Raw genomic sequence first — 16,963 nt, forward strand, 5'->3', positions numbered from 1 at the left:
GGAATCTGCGGCTAGATGTCTCTATCAGATCATTTATTCCTTGGCAAGAATATGGGAGAAGGACATTAACTTTGAGCGAATAGGAAAGGAGGTTATCCAAAGGAAAATATTTTCTCCATGGAAAAATAAATTGCGCCTAACTACAATTTGTGAACTGGAGGGTTCCCGGAAATTTATATAGTCATAGATTTTAGAGATCTTGCATTGATCCTTATAAAATCGCATAAAAGAAAAAAACTACTCTAAAAGTAGGTGTGACTCTACGGGAGTAGATTTCTAATTTCGTCTCCTATGCCGTTGACACCCAGCTGATCCTCTCCCTCACCAACAGACCCACAGTTGCAAAGAACAACTTCCACAATAGGATGAAGGCTGTCACCACCTAGATTAAGAACAGCTGCCTCAAGCTCAACTCAGAGAAGACCAAAGTCCTCATCCTGGGCTCCACACCCTCGGTCTGGAAAGACTCCTGGTGGCCCACAGTTCTTGGCACCCCCCCCCCACCCCCACCCAACAGACCACGCACAAAACCTCAGCATCATCCTGGACTCCTCACTCACCATGAACTGCCAAATCAAAGCTGTCATATCATCTTCAAGTGGATCCCCACCGAGTCAGAAAGATGGTCATCCACACACTAGTCAGCAGCAGATTCTACTACGGCAAAGCACTCTACACCGGCCTCACCCAGAAACTCCTCAAGAAACAGCAGAACATTCAGATCGCCTCTGCAAGACTTATCCTCAACATCCCGCAGCCACATCACCGGCCACCTGAGAGACCTCCACTGGCTCCCAATCAACAAAAGAATCACATTCATGCTCCCCACACACGCCTATAAAGCCCTACACAACGCGGGACCTGCGTACCTCAACCACTGCCTCACATTCCACACATCCACCAGAGACCTCGGCTCCACCCAACTGGCCCTGGCCACCGTCCCATGTATCCGCAAGACTGTGGTTTCTTTGGAAAAAGGTGTAGCGACTATTGTGTCAATGAAAACAATGCTTTATGATTGCTGTATTTGCTGCACCTCATTTAGAGCAAAGATTCGGGCCCTAGCATAAATGACAGAGCAGGGGGTGGGACAACATGCAATAGGGATTAAGGTGTTGACATAATTCTAGTTTTATCTGTTTGTTAAGTAGAGAAATGGATACAGATGTCACTCCTGTTATTTTAGTTATGACGTTGGAAGGGTAAAATGCCCAATGAGGGAGAAAATGGAATGAAGGGACAGAAGTATATTAATGCAACTAAACACTCTTTGTCTCTCCGCTCCTTCACTCCTCCCATCTCTGCGCTACCCCACTGATGGGGATCAGGAGACTGGCTGATCCAGGAGGCTTTTCGTCCGCCGGGCCCCCACATTGAGTTGGTGCTTTCAAGGATATATGCTGTGCATACGGCCCTCTTGGTCGGGACTGACTAAGACTGTTGTGTCTCAAGTTGGCCACTGAAGAGCCAGACCCCAACCATGGCCCGCGCTAAGTCAGCAGGCCCGTGGCGATCGAGGAGATGCATCCAACATTCCAGAACGCCTGTCCGGTTTTGAAGCTCCTGGCTACACAATCAGAAAAATGGGCCAGACCAGGCTCCGCTATGGATCTCCTATAACTCTCACAGCTCGACCTCACCAGTAGCTGAGGTGCTACTGGAGGCAGTGAAAAGCAGTGAGAGCAGATTAAGTGGCTCACCACTTACACTTCCTAATGCAGGATACATTGTGTCAAGCCCCAGGGAGGACGCTCAATGAACGTTTGTTAGTCTGCATCTATTTTTTTCCCCTATGTGCCCCTGCATGTGATGGTCTTTGTGTGTCTCACTCTGAGACTAGGTGTATTTGCTTTTGCTCTCTCCTTTTCGTACTGATCCATTCTGGCTGCTGAATTATTATTATTTTTTTTATTGCCATTTTCAAGACATATAATGTCAACAGTGAATAAACATACAGACCGTTGCACAACAACATCAACATCCATTATCCAGTTTGGTAATAGTACATTATACTTCTAATAAACGTACATCGTGATGTAGCTAGTACATGTATTTAGTCAACTTGGTACATTTTTAAATATTCAATTAAATACTTCCAGTAATCCCTGGGTCTTGATCCTGCAGGTAATTCCTCCTCATAAGTTAGCAGGGTGTCTTTACATTACGGTAGGTCCAGAAGCCACTGTTTCATTTTTGCGGCCCTTCTAACATTCCAGCCAATTGATATTCTACGTTTCGCCAGGAGAAGTGCAACTACACAAAATTTAAGTTTGGTGGCACGTACATCAGGCACCAGGCCCAGCAGGCATGTGCGAGCATTGCATTCAATAGGAACACCCACCACGGCACTCAACATTTCTATCACCTTTACCCAGTATTCCGCTACCGTTGGACACGACCATGCGAGGTGTATAAAATCTGCCTCTTCAGCCTGACAACTTTGGCATTTCGAATCTGCACGTAGGCCTTATCTATGTAGCCTTGCAGGTGTGTAGTAGGACTGGTGAATATATTTATAGTGTAATATACGTAAGTTCACATAAGGCGTTAATAATCCAGTGAGTGTGCAGGTTATAGTCCATTCCTCTGCTGTTAGCGGAGTGTTTAGACTAGCATTCCATTTCTCCAGTGCTTTCTGCGTGTTACCCGCTATATCCTCTTGCAATTTAATATACAGTCTTGATACTATATGTTTCGCTGTGGGAGTAGTAAGCAATAGCTGCAGTGAGGATAGTTGTTGGGGCTCCTAGGGATATGATGGGTATAATTTCTTTATTGCCCCTTGCAGCCTATGGTATGTGAATCTAAAGAGCAATGTTTGATTGCTTATGAAGGAGAGATCGACAAGGGACCTAAACTGGCCGTCGTGGTATAGGTCACCTAGAGTATCTATGCCAACTTGTTTAAGTAAACCCATACCCACCTCTTCCAGAGTAACTGATAGTTCTGCGTGATGGTGCAGTGGCAGTGCGGCAGCATACAGTGGTAGCTTATGCGCTTTCCGTCCCATTGTGTGCCAGGCGTTATTGGTCGCATCTATTGTGTTGATATCTCGATTATGCAATGGGGGCTGTTATAATAGCCGTTAGTGGTACGGGATGCGCATCTCCCTCTTCGATTGCGACATGTGTAAGGTAAGGGATCTTATGATACCAAAAATGTGCATACTGCGCTTGTGCGCATAAGTAATAAAGCACAAAATGTGGAACTTTGAACACCCGTTGTGAATAGGGCAGCATAAGCGCCCGCATTTCAATCCAGGCTTGTTTACCCGCCCATATCAGGTTTAGTACCATGGTAGAAATCCTGCGAAACACCGCAGTTGGTGGTTTAATTGGAATGTTATTAAACAAATACAGAAATGTAGGTAAGATTACCATTTTCACACCATTTCAGCTAACGATAACGGCAAACAGTTCCACCTCTTAATTTTGCCTTCTATTGCACTGACTGCTCTACCATAATTGGTGCGGATGACTATTTCCGGGTCCCGGTGGAACCAGACTCCCAAATATCTTACTGGTGTGCGGGCATGTGGTATCAGTCAACGGTATGATTAGGGATTTGGACCAGTTTATTTTAAGTCCTGATTGTTGGCCGAATTTTATATATTCCCTCAGCAGAGGATTTAAGTGCTGCGCGGAATCACGGACATACAACATCATGTCGTCTGCATATAACGAGATATGCAATGGTCTCTATGGGAATTGTAGCGCTGAATAGTGGTGCCCCCGTCTTATTTTTCATGCCAATGGATCTAGCGCAATTGCAAATAATAAAGGAGACGGGGGACAGTCTTGTCGTGTCCCTCTGGTAATTTGTATAGTGTCCGATATATATTTTTACCCATTGCATAAAGCTAGGGGGGAAACCCATTCTTTGTAGAACCGTTTGTAAATACGGCCATTCTATGGACTCAAATGCTTTAGCCGCATCTAATAAAACCGCAGCAGCTTTGGTATTAGGGATTAAATAATGTGATCGTGCAAACAGTGTTCTAGTACTATGGGCCGTCGATCGCAATGGAATGAACCCCGATTGGTCCGGAAGGATTAGATTGGTCATCAACGGTTGCAGGCGTGTAGCAATCAGTTTGGCAATAATCTTCGTATCTACGTTAATGAGGGACAGGGGCCTATAGGAATCGCAGTATTCTGGATCTTTGTTTGGCTTCAACAGGGCAATTAACATAGCCTCTCTCAATGTTGGCGGGGGTAATTGCTTATCGTGAGCATCCCCGTACATTTCCACTAGGTGAGGTGCTAATTGATACGCAATGATTTATAGAATTCACATGTGAAGCTGTCGGGGCCTGGCGCTTTTACATTTTGTAGTGATTTCATAATTTCAATTACTTCTTCGACAGTAACGAGCAGTGATAGGTATTCCCTCTGCGCATCTGACAGCCATGCTATCGACACGTCAGCGAGTTATTCCATGATTTCCTCTGCAGTGGCAGTAGGTTGTAAGGTATATAACTCACCATATGTTGTCATAAATTCCCGCGGTACACCCTGTGCATCATACCGTAGAACCCCCTCAGTATTCCTAATCGCCCAAACTGTTTGTGGGGCACGACCCGTGCATATTTTAGCTGCCAGAGTCCTACCAGGTCTACCTCCTTCCCCGTAGGAACGCGCTATTTGACGTTTTGTTACATATTTTAGTTTGTCATCTGCATATGTTTGATATTCCGTTAGTACAGTCCTGATTTCCCCTAGCAACTTGGTGTCCTGTGTAAGTTCATAGTCTCTCTCTAACGTTCGTAGTCTGTCTTCCAGCATGGAGAGTTGTATTTTTATATTTTTAAGGATACCAGCGGTGGTGCTGATACAGACCTCCCTGATTGTTGCTTTAAAGGCCTCTCACAAAAGGCCTGGGTCCTCAGTGGTTGGGGAGTTCAGTTCAAAATATTCAGTTATGGCCTGATGAATCGTGTCAGTGTATACCGAGTCTAACAATGCTGTTGCATTAAATCTCCAGCTGTAAGGTGGAGGTTCATAATGTGGTATAGTTAGTGAAAGCAATACCGGATTGTGATCAGATAATGTCCTAGGCAGGTGTGAGACAGTACTTGTCCAGAGTGATATGTCGTCAGTGCCCAGCCAGTGGTCTATATGTGACCAACTATTGTGCGCTGCCGATGTGTGTGGCCTCCTTTCACCCAGGGTGACGCGCCCTCCAAATGTCAGTAAGATGCATGTGGGTCATTATCTCTTGCAGTGTAGCCCGTTTGTGAGGTTCCATTGATATCCCAGATCTGTCTAGGTTGTCCTGCAAAGCGATATTGAGATACCCACCCCAAAGTAAAGGGATGTCTTGAAAATCGCTAAGCTTGCGCCACACTCTATGATAGCAGTCAGGGTCATCTATATTTGGGCCATATGTATTTAACAAAGCAAGTTTTTGTCCTCTTATGACCCCTGTTATCATAACATAGTGACACTCTGTATCCGTGATGACATCAGTAATGTTAAAATTCAGGCCCTTCCTTACTAAGATGAGGACCCCCCTGGAATATGAGGAATAGGTTGAACTATGCAGTGATTCCGCCCATCTACGACCAATATTAATGGTTGCGTGAGAGGGCAATGTGTGTCTCCTGGAGGAGGGCAATATCAACCTTCAGTCTGTCTATTTACACAAAAATGTGGCGAATCTTCTTCGGATTATTTAACCCTCTAACGTTCCAAGTTAGCAAATTCAAATGTTTTGGTTGTAATTTCTCAGTGGACATCAATAGAGCTTAACATTTTGGAAAGTATATCATGTCATTAATAGCACGCATGTCACGGATGCTTGCCTGAAAAGAAGCAATAGCGTTACACATTGTAATAGTACTCTGGATTTCTGCGATGACTCAAGTGCATTGGTCTGTAAAACAAAACCCAACTTCGCCTCACCCAACCCCCACCCACTTCAGCATCCCAACTATGCCAAAGACATACCCCGCCGGAATAAAACCTTAGGACCAAACTTTGGTTGGGGAGCACCCACGTGGGGGGTCCGCCCGGTGCACACATCTGCATCCAACATAGTGGATGTGGCCGGGAGTTCATTAGTTATGCAGAGTAGACATGACTTAAGTGTAACTGTTGGCAGCAGGAGTGTTAGGAGTACACACACGATGTAAGAAAGACCCAGCCGCCCAGGTGTACTCACATCCTCCCACCAGAAACTCGGAGCCCTTGACACCAGTCCTGAAGGCGAGGCCAGGTGTTGTAACCACAATATCCTTTGTTAAGCACCAATACTCCGCACAATAAGAGCGGCCCACCGGATACCACTACCGTCCCCCTGCTACACATATAGATCACAGTCAGCAGTTGTACCATAGCACATGTATTAGAGTAGTGTATCCGTACAGCACCACCCATGTATTTATCATAGCCAAAAGCAATGCAGTGAGCGCTATGTAATAGAAAGGGGTGTATCATCCAGTGTAGGCGTCATCTCTATTCACAAATTTAACCGCCAGAGCCACATAGATACCCCAATGTCAGTTACTAGTGCATTCCAGTGTATACTTGGCAGTAGACAGAGTGAATAATGTCAATTTGGAGTGGATGCTCCGAATGTCTCTGAGGTGTATGGGTCTGCGTTGCAGCCTGAGAGTGTCAGTAGTTCATTGTCTTAACAACATGTCGCCCATATATCTTACCAGTCTTGGAGCTCAGAAAAGCTGCGCTTCTTACCACACCGGAAACCGTTCAGTCCGAATCTGGTTTTGCTCATCGCGGTTCTTTTCTTTGAGCCTGCGATTGAATCGCCTCAGAAAGTCCTGTGCCACCTGTAGTGTTTGGAGGATTGTGGTGCGGCCTTCGTGCGTCACTTTCAGCCGTGTGGGGTAGAGCATGGCATATTTGATCCCCAATTCACGTAGCTTCTTTTTTGCCGGGTTGTATTCTTTGCGCGCCAGTTGGACCGCTACAGTGAAATCCGGGTAAAACTCCAAAGCGTTTCCCTGATAGTTTATATTCCGTTTCTTTCTCTCTCGCCAACCTCAGAATAATGTCCCGGTCTCTGTAGTTAAGAATGCGGGCGACAATGGGTCGTGGGGTCGCACCTGGCTTCGGCCTGGGGGCTAGGGATCTATGTGCGCGCTCTACCAGTAGAACTGTCGAGAAGTGTTCCACTCCAAAAATGCTGCGGATCATTTCCTCCATGTATGTTTCCATCCTCTCGGTGTTGGTGGATTCCGGAACACCTGCGATACGGACGTTATTCTGGCGGGATCTCGCTTCTAAATCCTCCGCTTTATTTTTAATAACATCCAATAGCTTCTCCATTTCTGAGCATTTCTTGGTCGTGGCATGAGATTCAACTTCCACCGCAGTAATTCTGGTTTCGGCCTCCACAAGTCGCTCCCCATGCTTGTCCAGTTTAGCTGCCATGTTGTCAACCCTTTGCATGATGGCATCCAATTTCCCATTTATGTCCTGCAGGCTCTGCAGGCACATGCTCCATGCCACTGGACGTCATCGGTTCGCTGTCAAGTTCAGTGTAAGAGTGTGTCGTCGCCCCCTTGGTGTGCCTTTTCGACTCGAACGACAGTTTGGATTGCTGTTTCTCTGGCTTCCCCATTGTCGCGTTATTGGATACCACCAGTCTAGAGAGAAAGCAACGATGAACAACTGGAAGTTGGTGGGACTCTATGGAGTTCTCAGTGGGGCCAGGAAATGTTGCCTCACCATGCTTTGTACAGTCGCCGCTATGGTCCAGACAGTCTTCAGCAGGGCTCACAGATATCCATCCGTAGGAGTAGTGCTTTAGACACAATGAGTCGCCAGAGCAAGGGAGGGTTCTTTCATCAGATAAGGCATCCGGTAATAGGCATCCCGCAAGTATGTTCTGTAGAGGGGGGTCTACGATGTTCCGAAACACCGCGTAGGAATCTGTGCACGACTGGAGTCGTTATTCTAGATAGAGGCACTTGGCCAAAAGCGTCGCCTACCGCAGGGTCTCTTGCGTGCGCAATCCATCTCCTCAGCAGACTCCAGCACCCTCAGTACCCCCAATATGCTAGCTTCCTATTTAAGATGTGTTGCAGGGCTGCCCGTTAATGTGCGCCCCACACATGCCCCACTTTTGAGCGCTCTGCGTAGTGACCTCTCGCGCCTCCGGGATCCAGTATCTATGTGGCGGATGGGCTAGTTCCAATATGTGTGCACGGGACCATCTGCCACAGCCTCCTTACCAGTAGCAGGATTGTGATTAGTGGCACCGATATTGGGGAGCAGGTTTTCAAGAGCGTCTTAAGTCGCTATCCGCTGTTGCATATCACGCTGTAAGGCCCCAGTGACCGCCGCTGATATTCCGAGCCACCATTTTGTGCCAATACATCGCGGTCTTCATCGCAAACAATGGTACTGTGTTTCTCAGCACCTCCGACGTCTCTCTGCAGTACCTTAGGAGCAGCTCTGCACGCCCTGTTTGTCCCGCGATGACATTTGCAGATCCCGCCACGTTATACAACCAGATCGTTACCGTGATCGCATTGACTGAGCCTCGCAACAAGGCACGGCCATCTTGCGCTGGACTTGGCTCTTCCGGTACTTCACTGTTACTTTCGAATTCCCGGCTGCAGCGTCTTTAAAACAGCTCTATTTCACACTCGCATCACAGCCAGAGCATTCCGATGTTTTCTCCAGTCCTCATAGGGCGATTTGGCTGCTGAATTATTAAAGTAAGTGTCTGTGGTTGCATGTTAACTCTCCCTCTGACTTAATTTAGATTGTTCTGCTCTCTCTGTAGTGGTCTCTTTCTGTCTTCGTTTACATCAATTTCCTTCTGCATTATCATCTCTGTAACCCCATAGATTAGTTCATGTTTGTCACTGAACATACATGTCTCACTGATCATCAGCGCAGCTCTTGCTCTGGCTTTATGTGCACTGCTCTATGGTTTTACCAATGTGTCTTCCAAATGTAATTCATAAATGCAAGTTGCACTGCTTGGGGTCCTTATACAGGGGAGAGGCATATTTATAAAGAGAAGTGCTGTCCATTCAACAGAGGTGTATGCCATCAGTTAATTTATTTCACTACAAATGGCACCATGAATCCTTCTGGAAGGAAGAGGATTCAGTCTAGGTCATGCCCATGTTATTTGAGAATCCTCAAAACACCTTTAGGATTCAATGGGCTAATATTGACTCATAAATGCCAAAATATTATTTCTAGTACATTTGAAACAGGAGGATAACATTGCATAAACATATTGTTTTATGCAAATAGTGGAAAATGATTTGTACTTACCGTGGGGGAGTGTTAACTGGCGAAGCTTCTAAAATACAAAGAAAAAAATTATACACTAGAATGTGTGATTCAGTAGTCTGTGCTGTCATTGGTATTTTACCGATAGATAGACATGTAGTACATTAACATATTTTAATAACTGTGTCAAGAATAAAGCTAAAGAAATTGGAAAACAACAACTTTACATTAAAACACTCTGCTCCCACCCTTACGTGTGGTACATTTAGCCTGGACCCTCTTGGCTTAGGATTGCTAACAGGCTAGAGAACACTTACACATTTCAAGTACATAATACTGGTTACATTAACAATTCCAATACACATCTTACACTGTGAGCAATACATGTTTTCGAAACTTCTGCTTCCACAACGTTTGATAATGGTCTTACATTTCTCATTCTTACTGTATTTCATGTTTTCATCCAATTCTATATTCACATGGTTATTATTATAATTTAAAGATAATAGTTTTCCTTCATAACTGATATTATACTTTTAACAACCCACATCCCTTTGGCAGGACCCTTCACCTGTGAAGTTCAGAATTACAAGCTCTATCTGGTCATGCATGAATTTTCTATAACAAATTACACATAATTTCCTTTCAAGCAGCTCAGATACTGCCTGTAATGATCATAAGGTAACAAAACCAACATATTTTTTGTGAAGAACTTCTATCCTAAGATAGTGAGAATTTGCAAGTTTGTCCGGGCTCCCTGGCTGAATTAACCTGAACAATTGGTCTTGAGTCAGCTCTGTCCTTGACCCAAAGCATTGTCGTCCAAGTATATTTAGTTTTTTTATTATTACATTTATGAATTTATTATTATTATTACTTAGCAATGTTTTATAACAAGTACAGGACCGGAAAGTGTTAAAGCATTTTACACACATCAGCTGCGCTTTACAAACCAGACAACAGACATAGCAATCGCACGGACACAAATACTTTGGGAATGAAAGATCCCTCTTCCCCACATCTCACCTTAAATTAAAGTATGACTGGACAGGCCTCCCCATTGCCACTTTCACATTAATACATTTCCTGGGCCCTCTTCAATGGCCCTTTCTAAGATAGGATGAGATGCCTCCTTAACACCCGGGCCATCCTGCCAAAAGCCCTAAGGCAATAGTCCTGCCCTGGAAGCAGTTTCACACCTTCTCAAAGGGTGAAGAACTGGGCGGGAGCTCAGCTCAGACAGGCTAATGCTAATTAGTCTTTTGTAGTTTCAGACAAGAAAAGTATAGGTTTCTAAAAGTTGCATTTCCTTCGGGTTTATCAAACATCCAATGTTACCATTGAATATGGTTTTTAGTAAAAAATTAAAATCAGTGGTTGGGTGGACTCTATAGCTTTTTCCAAACTAAAGTTACAAAAATCTAATTTTAATTTTATTTGAGCTTTTCTCATAGGAAAAGCCATAACACCTACACCCTTAATTTAGCTTTTAAAGGCTCGTCAGTTCAGAAGCAAGCGAACATTTAACCCTTACATATTCTGCTTTTAAATACTAGGCACCTTGCCTTGTGGGGCGGTGGCCTACTTAGCATTTAAAAGTAGACATTTTTCCTGCCACAATGGGTTTATTTTGGCAGCTCTGCTTGGTTATTAAACAGCAGGAACCAGGCTACAGTTGTAGCTTGAAGCCATGTTTTGCTAGTCATCCGAGCCATCCCTGTGGATGGCTTAATACATGCTACAGTCCAAAGGTGACTTAACTTCCCTGCTGTTGGTGTATTGTCCTGCACCAAGTACTGTGCCCCTACTGGCAAATTAAATATGCCTACTGGGGTTTAGCCAATATTACCATGTTTTAGTGGTCAGAGCAATACAATGAGAACTGGACAACAGTGCCCTAGTGTCCAGAGTTTAAAAAAAAACAGCAGCAGGGTACAGTTAGGTGTTGAAATTACTTAAGAATGAAAGTCCAAAAACCAAAATAAATGAAATTCGCCAGTAACACCTTAGTGATCTAACCATAACTTACAAACTTGACATGCTCTGTTTCAAATCTTACATATTACAGCACTCATGACATGTTAAACTACATCATTGATGACATCTCAAATGACATAATTGATGATATATATATATATATATATTTATTTTTTGGCCATCTTATCAATATTTATCCATATTTATTTTGTGTTCTGTGAATAAGCAAAGTTGTAATATGGTATATTTCCACATTTATTTAACTAATAAATATGCACTCCCATTTTTACGCCGGTCATGCTTTAGTAAATTAAGCAGCCAAATAGACCATAACAGTACACCCAGAGGTCAATATTGGCATTATAATACAAATGGACATTGACATATGTTGTTATTTAATCTCATCCTATTTTGTAACTTCCTGTGACATCTTAATGAATGACAGTATGGAAAGGCACTCAAAAGAAGCCCAATTCTCTGTATTTTTCAATTTTCAAAAATAAATACAGACACGAAACACATTGTTTTCGGTCTGTATTTATCTGCAAAATCCGAAAACTGGGAGCCCTCGTAACATTTTAAACAAAACAAAAACACTGAAAGTTATAGTTAGCTCAAGTAACTAACTCATGCCTTGCACAGTTATATCATTAATGATGTAATTTCAGTTGTCATCAATTATATTATCAAGGATGTCACAGAAGAAATGCGTTACTTACCTGTAACTGCAGTTATCCAGTATTGGTGTCTTTCATAGATTCACATGCCTGAATCATTCCCCGTCGTGGGAATGGGAGTCCCCGGTACATAAATAAAGTAATGTCCTATAGACATATAGAGAATAGAAGGCCTAAAGGCCTCACATTAGTAACATATCCATGTCCTTTTGTAAAAAGGACCAAACTCTAGAAAAGAGCCAATAAGCTGTCACCTCCCTCTATAACCTTTCCTGGCAGGAGCCTCAATCCATCAGATTTTCGTACGCACTAAGCTAAGTAGGCGTGTTACTGAGAGAATTAGGCGAGTCTTTCCAGGGGAGGCGGGAGGGTTGCATGTGAATCTATGAAAGACACCAATACTGGATAACTGCAGTTACAGGTAAGTAACACATTTCTTATCCAGTATTATGGGTGTCTTTCATAGATTCACATGCCTGAATCAGAGTAGCAAGCAATGCAGAGAGCACATTTCGGATGGTACAGTAATTACAAGTCATTAGATAATAACATATCAAGCGACTAGTAACAGCCCATAGACGCCAACCACAAGTATCAGTAAAGAAATGTGCATACAAGAGAAGGATGGAGGGATGAAAGAAGGCTCACCACCGTGAAATAGATGGCGTAGTAATGCTTGTCCCACTGCTGCATCCTTCATAAGCTCTGTGTCCAGGCAGTAATGCCTAGTGAAGGTATGTGGCGACTTCAATGTTGCCGCTCTGCAAATGTCAATGAATGGCACCCCTGCAAAGAGCGCCATAGAAGTGGACATAGCTCTTGTGGAGTGGGCTCGCACCTTAGAGCGTAGTGGCTGTCCTGCTTGTTCATGACAGAAAATGGCTGCAGAAATCCAGCTTGAGATACTCTGTTTAGAAAGTGGGAGACCCTTCCTAGGTCTGCTGTAAGCTATGAATAGCTGGTTTGATTTCCTGAATGCTTTTGTCTTATCGATGTAAAATTTTAAGCATTGCTTGAGGTCCAAAGAATGCAACGATCTCTCTGCAGCTGTACTGGGATTTGGGAAGAAGGAACGCAAAACCACAGGCTCATTAAGGTGGAAATCAGACGGAACTTTTGGGATAAACTTCGGATTGGTCCTCAGAATCACCCTGTCATTTTTAAATGGCAGAAAAGGATCCTGAATTGTAAATGCCTGCAGTTCACTCACCCTCCTTGCAGAAGTGAGCGCAAGAAGGAGCGCTGTCTTCCAAGAGATGTATTTCAATTCAGCTCTGTGTACCGGCTCGAATGGATGCTTCATGAGCTGATTAAGAACTACCTTCAGACGCCAGGTAGGTGGCAACATCCTTACTGGAGGGAAAGACCTGTATAATCCCTTCAAAAATTGTTTGATCAACCTGTTTGACCAGAGGGATGGACCCGCTGAAGATCTCTTATAACGGGATATATCAGCCAAGTGGACTTTAATGGAAGAATGGGCTAGGCCCGACTTCGCCAGATGTAACAGGTAAGGTAAAACTTGTTCCGGTGAGGAAGAGAAAGGTTGTATCCCTTGACCTATACACCAAACACAAAACCTCTTCCATTTCAGGGAATACGTTTTGGTGGTGCTATCCGCTCGTGCTCTGGCGAGGATGTCTCTACAGTCCTGCGTAATATTCAAATTTCGACATTCTCGGAACTCAGGAGCCAGGCGGCTAACTTGAGAGATTTCAGATCCGGATGTTGAACTTGCCGGTTGTTCATAGTGAGCAGAGACGGACACTGCTTCAGACGGATAGGCGGTTTCAGGGATAGACAGTGGAGTTTTGTGAACCAATGCTGTCTTGGCCAAGTTGGGGCTATTAGAATGAGAGTGCAAGGCTCCACTTTCATCTTCCTGAGGACTCTGGGAAGCATCGGGAATGGCAGAAAGGCGTACGCAAAGACATTGCGCCATGCGATGGATAATACATTCCCTAGAGACCCTGACTGGGGATGCCAACTTGCGAAGTATGGGCATTTGGCGTTGATCCTCGTAGCAAAGAGATCGATCTGTGGCGTGCCCCATCTGGAGAAGATTTGGTTGAGGATCTTCCGATCTATATCCCACTCGTGAGGTGATGTTTTCTGCCTGCTCAACGAGTCGGCAAGTACATTGTCCATGCCTGGGACATATTCCGCCCGTAGGGCTACATTGTTAGTTATTAGCCAGTTCCAGATTTTCTGTGACTCACGAGAGAGTGTCAGTGAGCGCGTCCCTCCCTGTTTGTTGAGGTAGTGCATCGTCGTAGTGTTGTCTGTCCTGACGAGCACCAGGGAGTTTTTGATCCTTGGTAGGATCGAGCAGATTGATATGGAGTTTTTTCTCTGCAGCTCACCATTTTCCACTTATCTGCAGTTCCTGTAGGAAGGCTCCCCAACCTTCTAAGGAGGCGTCTGTTGTGATGATATGAGGAGCCGATGGAAGCAGGAATGTCAATCCTTGAGACAGGTTTCGTGATGACATCCACCATCGCAAAGCTCTGACCATCTGAGAAGTCACCTTTATGCGGTCGTCGAATGACCCTGCGCATTTAATCCACTGCCTCGAGAGTGCCTCTTGCAGAGGACGCATCCGTAGACGACAGCGAGGGATCAAAAGGATGCACGATGACATCATCCCCAAAAGGGATTTGAAGAGGCGGACCGTCAACACTCTTTTCGAGGCTACTCCAGACGCCAGAGCTAGGAGTTTGTTTTTCCTCTCCTGAGATGGGAACGCTTTTGCAGAACGTGTGTCCAAGGTTGCACCCAGGAAATTGATGGTTTGAGAAGGTCTTGGGGCCAATTTGTCCTGGTTGAGCGTGAGACCCAGGCAATTGAAGCGACTTAGACAGGCGTTGGAGGACCTGGACGCGTCTTCGAAGGACGGTGCCTTTATCAGCCAGTCGTCCAGATATGGAAAGACTTGATGACGCCGCTGTCTGAGATATGCCGCCACTGGCGAAAGACATTTCGTGAAGATGCGGGGCGCAGACTTGAGTCCAAAGGGCAGGACGCAGAACTGGAAATGCCTGCCCGCTACTGCAAATCTCAAGTATTTTTTGCGATTCCTGTGAATTGGTATATGGAAGTATGCGTCCTGCAAGTCTAGTGACGCCATGAAATCTCCTTCCTCCGTAAAGATGTAAGACCTCCTGGATCGTTAGCATGCGAAACGACTGCTTCTTCAGGAATTTGTTGAGGGCCCTGAGATCTAGGATCGGCCTCCATTTTCTTTCTTTTTTCTGGATCAAAAAGAAACAGGAATAAAATCCTTTCCCCCTTTGGGATGGAGGTACCTTCTCTATTGCTCCTTTCTGTAGCATAACAGAGATTTGTCGTCGAAGCAGCCGCAGGTTTTTGTGATGCATTGGGCGAGGCGGAGTTTGAGGAGGGGTGCGTATAAATTCCATAGATTGGCCGAATTGTATTAATTGAAGGACCCAACGGTCCGTAGTAATTATCTTCCAATTTTGCAGAAAATGGGTAATTTTTCCTTCAATTTTTAATAAGTGAGAAGAGGTTTGGACTGGCTGAATAAACAAGTCATTGTCTTCGTCCGTTGTTTCTCCTTTGTCCTCTACCTCAAAAGGACGACTTTCCATATGAGGATTGTTGGCTTTGTTGCTGCTGGCGTTGCTGGTACTGTGGTCTACTCTGGTTGGAAGAATAAGAGGACCTGTATTGAAAACTTGCTTTGTAGGAAGATTGACCTCTTCCTCTGTTTCCCCGAAAGGACTGATTTTTATATTGAAGTGTGCCCAAGGCTCTCGCAGTATCAGTGTCTTTTTTTATATTTTGCAGAGCCTCGTCAATTTTGGTGCCAAATAATAGTTGGCCGTCATATGGCATATCCAAAATCTTTGTCTGCACCTCAGGACGGAATGAGGTTGCTTTCAGCCATCCTTGGCGCCTCAAAACCGCTGCTCCAGCCAGTTGGCGGAATCCTGTCATAGCGACGTCCATTGCACAGACTATAATCTCCTATGCTGATGTTTCACCCTCCAGTAGAATTTTCTTTACATCCTCCTTGGACGCGTCAGGTTATTCGGACAGGTGAGGGGCTATATCTGCCCACAATTGCCTATTATAACGCCCAAGAAGCGCTAGGGCATTTGCTGCCTTGACGGTCATTGCTGACATTGAGGAAAACCGTTTCCCAATGTTGTCTAACTTTCTTCCCTCTTTATCAGGTGGAGCCGATAAAGGAGATGAAGGATTTCTGGAGCTCTTTTGGGCCGCCTGCGTCACCACCGAATCCGGTTTAGGATGACCTGTAAGACAAGCCGGTGCCGTGGTTGGAGCTTTGTGCTTTTTGTCCAATCGAGGGATCACTGGCGAAACAGAGGCGGGATTCTGCATTATCTGAACCCCCTGTGTCCAATGATATTCAATAATAGGAATTGACCTCGTTGATTTTTTGAGAGGTTCCTTGAATTCGTACAGGAAACAGTCCTGTTCATGGGAATCCATAATAATTTGGAAGCGTTTAGCGGCCCTTTCCACCACATTATGGAAACCGCCGATCTCAACCGGCGGAGAATCTGAGGTTGCAGGCACTGGAGATGCTGGCGAAGGTATGACGTAATCCTCCCCTTCCTCATGGACAGATTGATCGTCCTGCAATTCACCTTCTTCTCGCTGTTCCTCCTCTTCTTCTTCATCAGAAGATTGAGGATCTGGCAAATCCACCCGTTCCTTTTGAATGGTTAAGGGTGGGGGTCCCGGTCTTGGTGATGGAGCTGCCGTGGTAGTTGGAGGAGCCGGAGATTCTGGGAACCTCTGCTTGTAACCCTGGATGAGGTAACGCAGATCCGTAACTAGGGATGCTGGAAGACAGACCATAGGTGTAGGTGGTAGATGAACTACCTCTTCCTGAACATCATCCTCATCTGAGCTCTGGCATTTGACATGCAGTTCTGAGGGGCTAGTTGCCATCTGGAACATATCCCCGTCATCAGAATCCTCATTTTGAAGGAGACATGCTGGTGGTAAAAGTTGCACACGGCTAGGAGAAGTTAACTCCGGCGCAAGCGTCTTTCTGGTGATCTTTAGACGCACAGAAGCTGTTTGGAAGCCAGAATCAAT

At 45.0% G+C, this 16,963-nt stretch overlaps 1 protein-coding gene across 1 annotated transcript in view; it reads right to left on the reverse strand.

Moving 5' to 3' along the window:
- The window catches only part of ERICH2 (glutamate rich 2), a 370,290-nt gene that overhangs the window by 262,903 nt on the left and 90,424 nt on the right, over window positions 1–16,963 (reverse strand). The window contains exon 6 of the mRNA XM_078683840.1: window positions 9,258–9,285. Within this exon, the coding sequence (XP_078539966.1) occupies window positions 9,258–9,285 (28 nt within the window). The remainder of the gene's footprint in view (window positions 1–9,257; window positions 9,286–16,963) is intronic.

Source organism: Lissotriton helveticus, chromosome 3_1 (assembly GCF_964261635.1).
Source record: "Lissotriton helveticus chromosome 3_1, aLisHel1.1, whole genome shotgun sequence".
Taxonomy (NCBI): Eukaryota; Metazoa; Chordata; class Amphibia; order Caudata; family Salamandridae; genus Lissotriton; species Lissotriton helveticus.